The sequence below is a fragment of the Mangifera indica genome, chromosome 11 (assembly GCF_011075055.1).
Source record: "Mangifera indica cultivar Alphonso chromosome 11, CATAS_Mindica_2.1, whole genome shotgun sequence".
NCBI classification, from domain to species: Eukaryota; Viridiplantae; Streptophyta; class Magnoliopsida; order Sapindales; family Anacardiaceae; genus Mangifera; species Mangifera indica.
Genome location: NC_058147.1, coordinates 1,001,058 through 1,018,151, shown reverse-complemented (window position 1 = coordinate 1,018,151; position 17,094 = coordinate 1,001,058). Strand labels below are relative to the sequence as shown.

At 32.6% G+C, this 17,094-nt stretch overlaps 2 protein-coding genes across 4 annotated transcripts; both read left to right on the top strand.

Annotated features, from left to right (window-relative positions):
* Positions 1 to 6,229: 6,229 nt before the first annotated feature.
* On the top strand, positions 6,230 to 8,984 carry LOC123228689 (SWI/SNF complex subunit SWI3B). Its single transcript, XM_044654162.1, has 6 exons — positions 6,230 to 6,451; positions 6,530 to 6,927; positions 7,081 to 7,491; positions 8,002 to 8,140; positions 8,306 to 8,436; positions 8,515 to 8,984. Exons 1-6 carry the CDS (start codon positions 6,349 to 6,351, stop codon positions 8,701 to 8,703), a joined length of 1,371 nt encoding a protein of 456 aa, XP_044510097.1. The 5' UTR covers positions 6,230 to 6,348; the 3' UTR covers positions 8,704 to 8,984.
* Positions 8,985 to 10,725: 1,741 nt separating this feature from the next.
* On the top strand, positions 10,726 to 16,680 carry LOC123229336 (AT-hook motif nuclear-localized protein 10). Of its 3 annotated transcripts, none has more exons than XM_044655095.1 (6): positions 10,726 to 10,878; positions 11,366 to 11,852; positions 12,738 to 12,790; positions 14,690 to 14,821; positions 15,523 to 15,684; positions 16,094 to 16,680. In XM_044655095.1, the coding sequence occupies exons 2-6, from the start codon at positions 11,381 to 11,383 to the stop codon at positions 16,334 to 16,336; spliced, it is 1,062 nt and encodes a 353-aa protein (XP_044511030.1). In that variant the 5' UTR covers positions 10,726 to 10,878; positions 11,366 to 11,380; the 3' UTR covers positions 16,337 to 16,680. The 3 variants fall into 3 exon arrangements, with proteins under 3 accessions (XP_044511030.1, XP_044511031.1, XP_044511029.1); XM_044655096.1 differs by lacking the exon at positions 10,726 to 10,878 and adding an exon at positions 11,033 to 11,190; XM_044655094.1 differs by lacking the exon at positions 10,726 to 10,878 and having other exon boundaries at positions 11,206 to 11,852.
* Positions 16,681 to 17,094: the final 414 nt, after the last annotated feature.

Sequence of the window (17,094 nt, the reverse complement as noted above, 5' to 3'; positions counted from 1 at the left end):
TTTAATAAAGGGGCTTTCATCACAGATGATAAGTTGTGCATGCATGCACACGTCCACACATTAGGGTTTTCACGCACCCGCACCCGCACCCGTTTTTAAATTCGCGCACACGTGCGCTGTAGTGAGTTGTCGCACCCTTTCAGAAATTGTCACACCCTTTCACGCACCTGCAATGCTTGTTGTACCCTTCCACGCACCCTTTCAGAAATGGTCGCACCTGCAATACTTTGTCGTGTCCTTTCACGCACCCGCACCCCTATTTGAAATCCCGCACCCGCACCCGCACCGCTTTCCAAATTCTCGCACCCCTTTCAGAATTCCTACACCCATTCCAACACCCGCACTCGTTTCCAGATTCTCGCACCCCTTTCAAAATTCTCCCACCGGTTTCCAGATTCCTGCACCCCTTTCAGAATTTTCGCACCCATTCCTTTCCCGCACTTGTTTCCAGATTCCTGCACCCATTAACACTTTCCCACACCCCTTTTGAGAAAACGCACCGTTTTGAGAAAATATCCATTATTTTATATATATATCAATCAATTATAAATTTAATTATTTTATAAATTTATAGATTTTATAAAATAAATTTTATTCAATCAATAGATTTTCAATCTGTTTTTCAATTTTATTTATAGATTTACATTTTTAATATGTAGATTTTATTCAATCTGTAGTATATCTGTTTTTCAATCTATAAATTTTATTCATTACAGATAAATTAATCTTAATGCGTATAGATTTTATTCATTACAAATAAAATAATTTTAATACATATAGTTAAACGTAAGTAATTAATCGTCGAAATACTACGGTAAACGTTGAAAAATTAAACAAAAGTATATTTGGAATGAAAATTTTAATTTATTTAAAAAGGTAAAATGTATGAATTACTACTGAAAAAAGTTTAAATGGAAAAACGGCTGTGTATTTTAATTAATATCCCCAATTTTTATAGATGGCTGATAGTTTAATACCAAATATTAACTTTTAAAGATGAGGAAATCTTCGTCAAAAGACTAAAGACCGAAACGAACTTTCCATGCACACAACCCAGTGTGATCCTATAGCCAATAGAAACAATGAAGTTACTATTCAATGCTAGTTCTTAGCGTTCCGAATGCCTGCCGGGGTACTTGAATATTTCATTTGAAACAGGGATAATAACAATAAACTTATATCTTGTATTTTCACTATTAAAGTCTTAAATTTTTGATTTGAATATAAGATAATTGATTATTATATAAGTTAATGTATTTAATCTAATTTTTCAAAATGAATTTAAGTTAATTATCCTTATCTCAAGCTCGTAAAGTAAATGAATTGAGTTTGTGCCTAATAGTACTCAGCTCCCTTGATTGCAGTTGGTCAAAGTTAATCTTAGGATCCCTTGGTAATCCCACCGGGGAGAAACTGGAACAAGAAAAAATATGGCGAATTGGTGAGTGTATACATTCAGGGGGCGTTTGGTTTAAGTTATTGGAGATTACCTTGGTAATTTATCTTTTATTCCCTTATTTAGTTTGTTAATAATAAAATATTACAGTAATCTTCTATTACTAATGCTGACGTGGTAAGTAATATAGAGGGTAATCTGATTACCATCTTCACCTTAGGTATTTAAAGATTATCAAAATAATCTTGATTTTATTATAATTATATTATTATTTATTAATTTTTTGAGATAAAAATAAATTTATTTTTAATTAATATGACAAATAATATAAAAAATATTTAAAAATAATTATATTCAAGAGCATTTAAGTAAAATAATTTACTGGTAATCTTTTATTACCTTTAACCAAACACAATAATTATTTATATTTATCAAATTTTATCAAACATAGTAATTATTTATACCTAGTAATCTTCTAAGTAATCTATCTTCAAGGTAATCTTTCTATTTTGGTAATAGAACATTACCCAAACCAAACACCCCCTCAGAGTATATTGCAAATAAGACGAGGATGGGGTCTGAAGTATTGTTTGACGGTATGATTATAGGGAAAAAGATTATTTCTCATTCAAATTTTAATCTACTCTCAAAATCATATTTATGATAGATGAAAAACCTAAACATTCATCCATAGATTAATTGTTATTCAAATCTTCAGTTAAAGAAGTAAAATCGTCATTTTATTTACAACTTATAAAACTTTGAAATTTATATCATTCTCCTTTTAGATTTTAAAAACTAACATTTTAATCTATTTTCAAAGTTTAAAAAGTTTATATTTTATTCTTAGAGTTTGTTTTCTTCTTCGGTCACCATTATTCCTATCAACGACCTACGCTTTCTACCCATCTTACAGATCTGATGAAAAAGGATAATCCTTCATTGTCTAAATGTGAAAGACAAAACATCATTTAGATTGGCAAAAAGAGATGAATTGTCGTGTCGTCCAGATGCAACGATAAAGGACGACAAAGCATTATCCTTGGTCTTTGTTTTCAATTTGGATTACGAAGGGTCGTCCTTCAATGTCCTTGACCTTTGCTTCTTCCCTATTGTTGATTGGTTCTTTAAGCCACCAGAGACAAAACCTAAAAAATGGGGAAAACGAATTTTTCAAAGTTTAATCATAGGAGTAAATATTAGTTTTCTAAACTAGAGGAAAAATAGTATAATTTTTTTTAGGTTTTAGAGTTTATAGGTAAAATGATGATTTTATTCTTGTCTCTAACTGAAAATTTAGATGACAATTAACTTACGGGTGAATATTTAAGTTTTTCATTTGTCATGAGTGTAATTTTAAATTTCAACTAAAATTTGGGTGAAAAATTGTCCTTTTCCCTATGATTATAAGTACGAGTAAATTTGAATAAAATCGAGTTTGAAGAATGATCAATTTAAATTTTAGTTTGAGTTTGAGCTCAAATTGTAACTAGTAACGACAGAAAGACAAAAAAAGTTGTCAAAGAAGAAAAGCTTTGATACAGAGACGCCAATAACTATCAAACTTAAATCGAATTACTAAGTTGAAGTTTTAATTCAAATTTAATTCATTTATACTGAATATGGATTCAAGCTCAAGCAAGCTGCTCTTGAATTCATCCCTAATAATATTAGTTGGTTTTTTGGTTCCCAAGCTTTGGGGTGAACATTTTTTCAGTCCAAACCTTTCATCAAATTGATGTTAGTCCAGCCATTACCATATATTGCAGCAGGGGGTGGTCAAATCTCAAATAAACTCGAAAAGTCCTCTGGCTTAAATTTTTTGTTTGTGATTTTCCCTCTCCCAGTTGGGTTCAATCATGCTGCTAAAGAGCTTCCCGACCCTCCACTCCCGTGAAGCAGAGATTCCTCCGACCTCCGACGCCGACGCCGACGTCGTACACCTCCCCAGCTACTCCAGTAAGTCTGAAAAAAAAAAAAAACACCCACCGCTTTCCAAATTCTCGCACCCCTTTCAGAATTCCTACACCCATTCCAACACCCGCACTCGTTTCCAGATTCTCGCACCCTTTTCAAAATTCTCCCACCGGTTTCCAGATTCCTGCACCCCTTTCAGAATTTTCGCACCCATTCCTTTCCCGCACTTGTTTCCAGATTCCTGCACCCATTAACACTTTCCCACACCCCTTTTGAGAAAACGCACCGTTTTGAGAAAATATCCATTATTTTATATATATATCAATCAATTATAAATTTAATTATTTTATAAATTTATAGATTTTATAAAATAAATTTTATTCAATCAATAGATTTTAATCTGTTTTTCAATTTTATTTATAAATTTACATTTTTAATATGTAGATTTTATTCAATCTGTAGTATATCTGTTTTTCAATCTATAAATTTTATTCATTACAGATAAATTAATCTTAATGCGTATAGATTTTATTCATTACAAATAAAATAATTTTAATGCATATAGTTAAACGTAAGTAATTAATCGTCGAAATACTACGATAAACGTTGAAAAATTAAACAAAAGTATTTTTGGAATGAAAATTTTAATTTATTTAAAAAGGTAAAATATATGAATTACTACTGAAAAAAGTTTAAATGGAAAAACGGCTGTGTATTTTAATTAATATCCCCAATTTTTATAGATGGCTGATAGTTTAATACCAAATATTAACTTTTAAAGATGAGGAAATCTTCGTCAAAAGACTAAAGACCGAAACGAACTTTCCATGCACACAACCCAGTGTGATCCTATAGCCAATAGAAACAATGAAGTTACTATTCAATGCTAGTTCTTAGCGTTCCGAATGCCTGCCGGGGTACTTGAATATTTCATTTGAAACAGGGATAATAACAATAAACTTAAATCTTGTATTTTCACTATTAAAGTCTTAAATTTTTGATTTGAATATAAGATAATTGATTATTATATAAGTTAATGTATTTAATCTAATTTTTCAAAATGAATTTAAGTTAATTATCCTTATCTCAAGCTCGTAAAGTAAATGAATTGAGTTTGTGCCTAATAGTACTCAGCTCCCTTGATTGCAGTTGGTCAAAGTTAATCTTAGGATCCCTTGGTAATCCCACCGGGGAGAAACTGGAACAAGAAAAAATATGGCGAATTGGTGAGTGTATACATTCAGGGGCGTTTGGTTTAAGTTATTGGAGATTACCTTGGTAATTTATCTTTTATTCCCTTATTTAGTTTGTTAATAATAAAATATTACAGTAATCTTCTATTACCAATGCTGACATGGTAAGTAATATAGAGGGTAATCTGATTACCATCTTCACCTTAGGTATTTAAAGATTATCAAAATAATCTTGATTTTATTATAATTATATTATTATTTATTAATTTTTTGAGATAAAAATAAATTTATTTTTAATTAATATGATAAATAATATAACAAATATTTAAAAATAATTATATTCAAGAGCATTTAAGTAAAATAATTTACTAGTAATCTTTTATTACCTTTAACCAAACACAATAATTATTTATATTTACCAAATTTTATCAAACATAGTAATTATTTATACCTAGTAATCTTCTAAGTAATCTATCTTTAAGGTAATCTTTCTATTTTGGTAATAGAACATTACCCAAACCAAACGCCCCCTCAGAGTATATTGCAAATAAGACGAGGATGGGGTCTGAAGTATTGTTTGACGATATGATTATAGGGAAAAAGATTATTTCTCATTCAAATTTTAATCTACTCTCAAAATCATATTTATGATAGATGAAAAACCTAAACATTCATCCATAGATTAATTGTTATTCAAATCTTCAGTTAAAGAAGTAAAATCGTCATTTTATTTACAACTTATAAAACTTTGAAATTTATATCATTCTCCTTTTAAATTTTAAAAACGAACATTTTAATCTATTTTCAAAGTTTAAAAAGTTTATATTTCATTCTTAGGGTTTGTTTTCTTCTTCGGTCATCATTGTTCCTACCAACGACCTACGCTTTCTACCCATCTTACAAATTTGATGAAAGAGGATGATCCTTCATTGTCTAGATGTGAAAGACAAAGCATCATTCAGATTGGCAAAAAGAGATGAATTATCGTGTCGTTTAGATGCAACGATAAAGGATGACGAAACATTGTCCTTAGTCTTTGTTTTCAATTTGGATTACGAAGGGTCGTCTTTCAATGTCCTTGACCTTTGCTTCTTCCCTATTGTTGATTGGTTCTTTAAGCCATCAGAGACAAAACCTAAAAAATGGGGAAAGCGAATTTTTCAAAGTTTAATCATAGGGGTAAATATTAGTTTTCTAAACTAGAGAAAAAATAGTATAATTTTTTTTAGGTTTTAGAGTTTTTAGGTAAAATGATGATTTTATTCTTGTCTCTAACTGAAAATTTAGATGACAATTAACTTGGTGAATATTTAAGTTTTTCATTTGTCGTGAGTGTAATTTTAAATTTCAATTAAATTTTGGGTGAAAAATTATCCTTTTCCCTATAATTATAAGTACGAGTAAATTTGAATAGAATTGAGTTTTAAGAATGATCAATTCAAATTTTAGTTTGAGTTTGAGCTTAAATTGTAAATAGTAATGACAGAAAGACAAAAAAAGTTGTCAAAGAAGAAAAGCTTTGATACAGAGACGCCAATAACTATCAAACTTAAATCGAATTACTAAGTTGAAGTTTTAATTCAAATTTAATTCATTTATACCGAATATGGATTCAAGCTCAAGCGAGCTGCTCTTGAATTCATCCCTAATTATATTAGTTATTTTTTGGTTCCCAAGCTTTGGGTGAACATTTTTTCAGTCCAAACCTTTCATCAAATTGATGTTAGTCCAGCCATTACCATATATTGCAGCAGGGGGTGGTCAAATCTCAAATAAACTCGAAAAGTCCTCTGGCTTAAATTTTTTGTTTTGTGATTTTCCCTCTCCCAGTTGGGTTCAATCATGGCTGCTAAAGAGCTTCCCGGACCCTCCACTCCCGTGAAGCCCGAGATTCCTCCGACCTCCGACGCCGACGCCGACGTCGTACACCTCCCCAGCTACTCCAGTAAGTCTGAAAAAAAAAAAAACCCTACAATTCTGTATTTGTTTTGCTTTAAAACATTTTCTTGATTCTTTTTGTTAGGATGGTTTTCATGGGACTCTATCAATGAATGCGAGGTCAAATTTCTTCCTGAATTTTTCGATTCACGTTCCCCTTCAAAAAACCCTAGAGTTTACAAGTACTACAGGGATTCTATAATCATGAAATTTCGAGAAAATCCTTCTAGGAAAATCACTTTCACAGACGTCAGGAGGATTCTGGTGGGTGACGTGGGCTCCATTCGAAGGGTATTTGATTTTCTTGAGACTTGGGGACTCATCAATTTCTGGGCTTCTGTCAAGCCCCTCAAGTGGGAAGATAAAGAAACTAAGTCTGCTGCTTCTTCTGTTGAATTTGCCGCTTTACGTAAGGAGACTTCTAAGAGGGTTTGCAATGGCTGCAAATCTCTTTGTACCATTGCTTGTTTTGCTTGTGAAAAGGTCTGTGTTTTGCATACAAATTATTGGATAATATGGTAATTGAAAGAACTGCACTTTTTGATGTAGAATGTTGTGTGAAACCAGATTTTCTCATAGAACTGTGATGACAGCTGATTTTTACAATTTTTTGTTTATTATTTTGATGAATTCCAGTATGAGTTGACGCTTTGTGCAAGATGCTATGTTCGTGGGAACTATCGGGTTGGTGTTAGTTCTTCAGACTTTAGGAGGGTTGAGATCAGTGAGGAGACAAGAACAGAATGGACAGAGAAAGAGACTTTGCTTCTTCTGGAGGGTATTATGCATTATGGTGATGACTGGAAGAAAGTTGCACAGCATGTTCCTGGTAGATCTGAGAGAGACTGCATCTCTCATTTTATCAAGCTTCCTTTTGGGGAGGAATTTATCGGTCATCCAGACTTAGGGGAAGATGATATCAAAATTAATCATACGAAGAATCCTGGCAATGCTGAAAGTGAATTGTTAATCGACTGCACAGCATCCCCTAGTAAAAGAATGCGTCTCACTCCTCTTGCAGATGCAAGCAACCCGATCATGGCTCAGGTATGCTTTTAGGTTATATTCAATTAAAAACTGAAGAAAAAGAATTGATGCTTTCCATATTCATATATTTAGGAAACAATGTCGGGAATCAAGTCAATGCTATTAGTGTTAGGCACAGAAAGCAGTGTGTTGAATCCCGGAAATTGTTATAAGATACTTGTGAGTGGCACTATTTATAATCTTATTAGGTAAATTTTAGGGTAGGTGAGACTTAATTGAATCAACTCATATTTGACTAATTGAAAAATGGATCCAAATTATTTCTCTTCGTCTTAGTCTCAAGAGATTTTTTTTTTTTTAATTTTATGGCTACTGGTTTATCTTTTCAGCCAACAAACCTAAAGTTGAGATTGTATTTATTTATTTTATTGTTTTTTCATTCTCATCATGATGGCATCAGAAGCATTATTTGTAATATATGTTGGCAAATATATGAAGAAGCATCTGAATTTCTTTTTTATTCACTACTGTTTGTCCAAAACTGATGATTTCTTGTGCAATTTTTATCAGGCTGCTTTTCTGTCGGCTTTGGCCGGTGTTGAGGTTGCCGAAGCAGCTGCTCGAGCAGCTGTTACAACTCAGTCAGAGGTTGATAACAGAATTAGTGAACTGAATCTTAGCTCTCTTGTCAGAAACACAAAACATCAAGGTATGATTAAGCACAACTCTCAATCCACGTGTGATCCAAGTATACTCTTCTTCCATGATGAATAGGAGCCAAAGTTCTTTGTCAGTGTAGAAATTTGTAAATTGGGAACTTTCTATTGTTGAGATATCCAACTGACTATAATAACTACTTTCTTGCAATATGCAGAAGCTGAAGTTGCAGCTAATGGCAATACCACTGAAAATGTGCTGGAAAAGACGTCTTTTGATGCAAATTCCTTGATAGAAAAGGACCAGCTGGACGTTGAGAAAGCTGTTACTGATATCATAGAAATAGAGGTGTGTGGCATTTTTTTTTTATCATTAGTGTTTTTTGGTCAACATGTATATTATTATCAGCTAAAACTTGTTTTGCAGATGAAAGAGATCCAAGATAAGATTGTTCGCTTTGAAAAGTTGGATCTTCAGATGGAGAAAGAATGGCAACAGTTGGAGGAACTGAAGAATATGCTTTTTGTTGATCAACTTTCTCTTTTGTTCCATAAGACTACTGCTCCAAAAACGGTAGATCATGCTGAGGAGAATGTCAAAACTCATGTTCCTTAGTATTCTACATGTACTATATTAAATGCTTAATTTATTTCTTTTTGCCTTTTGTTTGGATTTTGGGTTGGTGTTGGGAACACTTAGGACTGAATTTGATCTAAACCAAGTCTGAACAAGACCAAGCTCGAGATCGGTTCAAATCTAGAAAAGCCAGTTGAACTTTGCTGCTGCAGTTTTGTAATTGTTGCCTTTGTTTTAAATGAACCTGCCTGCAAAACAAAGTACTTTGTGTCTCAGAAAAGGAGTACAAACTTAAAGTAAAGTTTCGTACATTCATGTTATGACAAGTGTTTGAATTTAGGGGTGGATTTGAGTCGAACCAAGCTTAAACAAGGGTTAACTCAAGTTTGGCTCAAATTCATAATAGCTAGGCCGAGTTCAGGCAGACCTTTGTTGAGCATGATTGAGGAGCTCCCATAGCTAAATTAACAGAAGATAATTAAGATAGACTTACAGTTTTGGTGTAAAACCCACCTGTCTGTGACTGTATATAGTCTGTTATACCAACCATTTGATGCCATCCCAGTGGCTGAATACAAATGTTTGCAACTTTTTTCAGGATTCTGCACCTCATACAACGATCATTCAAGTTTTCAACAAGTCCAGAATAAATGATCCCGTTTTCTTCATTGGGGCTCTAGGAGAGACTAAAGGTTTTAAGCGACCAATCTGATAGAATACATTTAGACATTAATTTAAATTTTAGACACCTAATTTGCTAAAATATCCAAAAGTTATTTTTTTTTGAAAATTTTGGAAAAGAAAATGACATTTGTGCCCTTTCTACATTAATAATATGCACTTGGTGGGTTGGAACCTGCATGAATTGGATAATAAAATGTATTATCACAATTATTAAAATAATTTTTTTTCAAAGTGAATTTGAATATTACCTTGATGAATTGATTTTTTTAAATTTAAATTGTTTTTAAACCGTTCGAGCATTATCATTAATTATATACACATGTTAATTAATTTAATTTAATTAATTAATTAATTAATTAATCAAGCTTAAATTCAAATCCTCAATTATTATTGTTTGTGTTTATGGACCAACTACTCTTTACCAACCCTCAACAATAAATTTTTCATTTGCTAATCACCAATTCAACACCAAGTATCCACCTGTATAACAAATTGCCCGTCTAATTATTATTATTTATTATTAATTATTAATTTGAGATCTGATTAAGATTTCTTAAAAAGTAAAAAGGAAAAAGGAAAACAACAAGCGCCAAATACAAAATTTGCATTATTTTATCTCCATACTCGCAAACCCCCTAAACAAAACATACTCGCTCTTATTCACTTACCACATACCCTTGTTCAAAAATCTAAACCGAATTCCGCAAAATCAATTTTAAATTTATATCAGTAATTAGAGTTAAGATAAACACGACATTTTATTTTTATAAATTTAATAATAATTAGTAAAACTCAAACGTAATATTTATAATTATTAAGATTCGAAATAAATATATTTAATAATAAAAAAATGATATCACCCAATATTGTGATAGACAATATATATTAAAATCATCATACCATAATTTTGTTAGGATAAAAAATATTATAATTATTAAATTTAAATCAAATTTATTTGATTAAAAATAATAATAATATATTATTATATAATAATTTCATTTAATTAAATATTATTATAATATTTATTTAATATGTGACAGAATCGAACTGTTGGCCTAACCAAACAATACTCAAATTGATTATGACCTTGGTTCAATATCTAATCCAAGCATAAAACTTTTATCTCCCCTATTGAGAATGCGTGGTGCATTTATACAGCGAGTAGAATCTACTTGTAGTCGAGAGAGTGAAAGAAAATTTGTAAAAAAGAGAGAGAGTAATGAAGGCGTTGAAGCAAATGCAAATAAATAAATAATTTTTTATTTATTTTTTACGAAAGAAAGCAAATTAGGGGCCTGCTTTTACCTGCTTTTTCCAATAAAGCCCCCAAGAGGGAAGAAGCCATGAAAAAGAGAAATCCCCCATAATTTATATTTAAAAATTAAATAAAATATATCTGAAATAAAATATATATTTATATATATATATATTAAATATTCACCATTTCTTCCGCATCTTCTCTGCCTTTATAATTTTTTTTTTCATTTCCAAACCCTGAAATTTCTTCACTCAACTCTCCTTCACCCTCTGGTAATTTTTTTTTTCACATTTATTGGTGATTTTATGGTTGTTATTTTTTTTTTCTGTCTATTTTTTGATTTTTTTTTGTGTATTTTTCACATTTTAAACAGTAAAATTCAAAATTTCATATACTTAGTAAGGGAATTTGTTTCTAGTAAAACATAATTTAAATTTCTTTTTTTGGTTTCAATTTTTGTAGGAAAAATTTGAAATTTAGTGACTGGTGAAAAACTATGGCGGATTTGCTGTAATTTAGGGTTTTTATCTCTGCAGTCTACTAGATTCTCTCTAGATTTTACTCCGATATTACGGGTCAAGCTAGTATAAACCTCACTCTAGTTCAAATTCTGCTCTTAATTTCGAAGATCTCTGAAAGTTTAACAAATTATGAAACTAGTCCACTCAATCTAGTTTAAAAATGAAGCGTTTTCCTTCTTTTGCTTGATTTTGTGTTTTAGATTTGTTTTCAATGCTTTTACTTAATTTTGTTGTACAGGGAAGTGAAAAGGAAATGTCAGGATCTGAGTCAGGAGTGAATGTGATGACGAGTCGTGAAGCGTTCAACACGGGTCTTCAAAAGAGTGTGGTACAGCCACAGCCGGTGATACATAACATGCGTTTAGCGTTTAGTTCTGACGGGACAGCTGTGTACAAACCAGTGACGCCACCGTCACCTACCTACCAGCCCACCAACACCACTAACCCTGCTGATGGTGGGCCCACGGGGCTGACATCTCCACAAGGAGTGAACATGAACATGGGAGGGAGTGAGCCCATGAAGCGGAAGAGAGGGAGGCCGAGGAAGTATGGGCCAGATGGCACAATGTCATTGGCTCTCGTGCCTTCACCTACGTCTGCCTCCGCCAATCAATCAGGTGGTGGAGGGTTCTCTCCTCAAGGAGGTTCGGCTTCACCTAATTCGTTGAAGAAAGCTAGAGGCAGACCGCCTGGTTCTAGCAAGAAACATCAGCTTGAAGCTCTTGGTAAATTTTTTTCTGCCTTTTTTTCTCTGAAAAAATTAACGTAGTTAGAGAGTGATGTTTGGATTAATCATTATTTGTGTGTTTATGTCATGTGATGGAAATAGAATGTTTTAGATTATGTTTGTTTGCTTTCTCGGGTTTGACTAGATTTCTTGCTTGATTTGCCATCGTGTTATTTTGTGTAATTTTCTATTTTAATTTTTATAGTATGTGGTGGTGCTGAGGGATGTTATTAGTTTGGTTTTCTGGCAGGGAATGAAATAAAAGTATGGTAATTGCTGATATAATAAAGTGTTCTTATCTTATGTTTGAAAGACTATTATGTGGAATAGAAAAGGAAAGCTATTCTTTTGCTGGAAATAGGGATCTGTTCGATCTGACCTCAGATTCTTCTGTTTGATAAAATTACATTTATGCCCTTGATTACTGTTACCATTGTAGAGTTCTCCTATGTTTTTGTTTACCTATTGTTTTCTTGCATGCTTTTCACATTGATTTGATGAAAGCTAATGCTTTTAAATTTTATGTTCACCTAAAACTTTCACGTTATTTTTTTCTTAAATGTTGTAAAAAAAAGTATTTTGATATTTGAGTCTCAATGGGTTCCTTCTAATTCTTCTTTTTTTTTTTTTATGATGAGAAGAAAAATTTCTCTGAAATTTTTGTTTAATGGAAAAAAATTTTCTAGCTTGCAACATTGAATAGGTGTATTTACGAAGAAAAATTACTAAATATAGAGGGGGATTTTTCTCACTGGCGTTAATTCTCAATGCAATTTCAATATTATTTTACTATTGTTCTATTTTAAGATTTTCAATTGTTCTCAATACAATTTCAATTTTGATTTAGTTAACTATGATTTTCTTAAAAAGTTTTCTTTTGCAGGATCTGCTGGGGTTGGATTTACACCACATGTTATCACTGTGAAAGCTGGAGAGGTTTCTGCTTGCCATTTAGATCTGTTTTCTTTTTTATTTATGCACTTTCTGAATATTGTGGAAAATTTTGCTTATAGTATTAAACACCACTGCTGTCTTTGCTCCCAAGGATTGCTCTTATGGGTTAAATTGTAGGTGTTAATTTCTTTATACACACACACACACACACACTCACACTCACACTCTGAGTAATATCTCATACCATTTTATTAGTGCTAACATTGATGTTGATGATATTCTTTTTCAAGTTCTGCCATTTAAGGTTGACTCAGGTGTTTTAATAACAGCATTAAATAAAATGTATTCTTTGGATGGATCTATTACAGTTTCCCTTATATTTTTTAACTGGTAGATGTCATTTTATCTTTAATTTTTTAAGTAATCATAATTGTTTCCAAACAAGTTAATTGTTGTTAAGATTGTCAAGTATTTAGTGCCAGTAATTTTCAGCCAGTTCATTCCTTTTTGTCCATACCAATCTACTGAACACAACAAGAAAGAGACTGGAATTTTTGTCAAATTTGATTGTATTTTCATGATGGAGTCCCTACTTGGAACTTCTATTTATTTTTATTTTGGTGTGATATGTTTGACAAATTCATACATGTATGGTGCTGATCAATAAATTTCATAGTTCAAAAATTAATCATTTCCCTAGTTGAGTGTGATAAATATACATTTCATTTGTGTAAAGTTGAGAAATAGTTAAATAATGTGGATTTGTTTGAGGATGTTTCCAAAATTATTTATGCTTTTATTCTTCACTAGCGGAGGGAGCAAAAGAGAGGGGAAGGTCTTTGGTGGCCCTATCAAAGAAGTGATTTAATTCATTTTGAATTATCATTTTGGCAAGGGGATTTTCTTCAATTTTTCATTTGCTGGAAGCTGTATAATTGTTTGGTGATCAAAGTGAAAGAAGAATCCTAAATTGACTAGCAGGGAAAGAAAAACTGTCTTTACATCAGATGTCTTAAATTACAAAATCTTACAACTCAACATAATCTTATCTTACGGCAAAGTTCCTAGGAAGTTGTTCCTTTATATTATATTTATTTAGCTTGTCCTTCTTTTCCAAATTTGTGCTCCCTTGAATAGAATTGTTTATTCTGTGAAAAGGGTTTACAAAAATAGTTTAAATGTGAATTTATCTCTTTTCTTATGTTGCATCTTATAGTTGCTTTGAAAGAATATGACTTCTAGGTCTGAGCCCCATGTGTTTGAATCTGATATGTGTACTTGCAGCATGTTCTATTTTACCTTGGCATGTGCCGTTGGTGTCTATAGTCTTGGTTGCTGATGAAGTTAAATGGAAAATTCCAGTAATTTTTCAATTATTTTACCTCAACTATATTAAAAATGGACATCCTACAATAGGTTCACCTAAATGTTTTTTGTGGAAGGACTTTAGTTTTCATTTAATTTGTTCATCACATAAATTCTAAAACAGCAGAACCCTGGTGCTACTAATTTTTTTTCCTCAGCGTAATACATATGTGGCTTGAAACTACAGAGACCACCATGTAGTATTTGGTTCAGACCATTTCCATATGACTATAATAGTTTGAGCTCATCAAAGGAAAATTTTTTGAATGTGATAATCTGGACCAGTGACAAGTGTCCTACATTTGTAGATTGGTGCAAAATGGGAGTGAATGATCCGTGGTTTTTTGGTTTGTTGACATTTGTGGATGAAATTGATCACTTGGCAAATACATATTATTTCTAATGTCGATGACTTGATATTATGAATCTTGATTTAGATCTGTATTTTTTAATTCTAACCTCTTTGTGTTAACACATGTACATGTTAAATGCATGTGCAACTATACCATCGAAAATGTCATATTGTAGTTAATTTAAGGGGATAAAAACTAATGTCATATATATCTGGATTTTCAGGATGTATCATCGAAAATAATGTCATTTTCTCAGCATGGTCCTAGAGCTGTCTGTATTCTCTCAGCAAATGGAGCCATATCTAATGTGACTCTCCGTCAACCAGCAACATCTGGTGGAACTGTAACCTATGAGGTTGGTGTTGCATTATTTATGACGCATAGCTGTAACTCAGGTCATGGCATGTGGACCTGTGAAATGCTGATGAACTAGACAATGACACAATGCCTTCTCTAGCTCTATAATTAGTTGGAATTTTGGCTTTAAATTTGATTTGGTAGTTATATCATTGTTTTTGGTTGGGAAGGGTGATTTTGTCTTGGATAGATATGGAATGTGGATTAATTCTCGGTACCAGTTTATACAAAGATGCTCAGCTAAGCAGAACCCTGAAACAATATTAACAGTGATAGGAACTGATTTTATTATTTTTTTGGGATGTTGTTCGTGAATGAAGTTGGGTTTTTTTTCTAGTGAATTTAAATGGAGTTGAATTTAAAGTTTCTTAACTACCTGTTTAAGTATAGTTGTAAAACCTTGTCAAAGAAATGTATTACTTTTAACCGATTTGTCGTATTATTATTTATGGTGCCAAAAAATGGTTAAAAATTGAAAATCCTTCCTGTATACCTACTGAAATCACCCATCAGAAACAGAATCATTGGAATAAGAATTTCTGACCTGACATGTGACTGACTGTATATACCGAATGACTGTTGTGAAGTTGGGTTGCATCATTCATGCCTGTGGTCATTTATGCCATATATTATTAAAACCAATCATCTTTTATTTTGCTCTTTCTTCCTTTTTCTCATTTATTACTTTTGTTAATTCAGGGGCGATTTGAGATTCTTTCACTTTCTGGTTCGTTTTTACTATCTGAAAACGGCGGTCAGCGGAGTAGAACTGGAGGACTTAGTGTGTCATTATCTGGCCCAGATGGTCGTGTTTTAGGTGGTGGAGTGGCTGGTCTGCTAACTGCTGCATCCCCTGTTCAGGTCGCTTTGAATTTTACTGTTATCTTCATTGTTTTTGTTTTCGGTTTCCAAAAAACTCCACTGTTGGTAGTTTCCCATTTTTTCTATTTCTGATATCTTGCAAATTTTTTATTATGTTGGAAAAATGAAATTGGTAACAAGAATAACAATGAATAAAAAGTGCCTAAATATTTTTTAGGCAATAGAATTTTGAGATTTGACCAAAATTGATTTTTGTCGATCTCATTTTATCATAATGGATAATGTTATTACAGCATATGATAGCTCTTTTCTCAGATATCCATCTTGCCCACTCATTTTTTAGGTTGCTGTTCTCAAAATATGGATGTGTACTAGCTTTTCTTACCCCCTGTACTGCACTGTTGTCATAAATGTTCTGAAATGATATTTAAGCTTTTATCCATGGCAGGTAGTTGTGGGGAGTTTCATTGCTGAAGGCCGAAAAGAATCAAAATCATCTAACCATATGGAACCTTCATCTGCCCCATCAAAGATTATTCCAGGTGGTGGGTCTGCAGGAGCCAGCAGCCCACCCTCGCGCGGGACTCTGAGCGAGTCATCTGGTGGACCTGGGAGCCCACTTAATCAGAGTACAGGGGCCTGCAATAACAATCACCCACAAGGCATGCCCCCAAGCATGCCATGGAAGTAAGTCCCTTGGTAACTGAAAAACTAATTTGTGTAGTCATCATGGGCTCTGTTGTTGTGTTACTATTTACTGTAGGCATGAAAGAGACCCATTTTGTAATTTAAGCCATGTGTAAGCTTAGTAGGATAAGACTATGAAATGCTTTCTGGGTTTGACTTTGATGTTGCTGCTGGCTAGCAAGTGGGTAGTTAGGTAGGTTTTAGAGGCGGGCTTTGGCTTTTGAGGTGACCGTTGTTTAGAAGATAGAGAAGATTTTAGGAGGTTTTAGAACAGTTGTACTTTGTATTGTCTCATTGTAGTTGCTTGTTCATTATGTGAACTGGAAAAATGCCCCTTTTTCATTGTCATTAACTTGCTTGGTTGTTGTTGTGTCCTCTAATCTTACCAAGCTTTTCTAGGAATTGGGTAGCAGTTTTGCTTAAACTTTCGGCCTGTCATTGATCTTGAACTTGATTCAAGATCGGTATCTCACTGGCATCACTGTACTAGAGCTTTTCTTGTTGGAGATTTTTTTCTTGTTTGATGATTTTTTCCATTTTTATCAATTGAACAAACTAAGCGAAATCTTGAATTCACCGATTCTGATTTGAAAAGTTCAAGCTGGTCTTTTGATATTCTAACTCAGTTAGAATCCATCGTTTGGCTTTTCCATATTTGGCTATTCTTCTTAAAGCAAATTTTGTCGTCATTCAAAGAAGCAAGGTGAGGCTACTTCAAAACAATTTACCAGACTGAACTGACCATCAAATTTCAATCAAGTT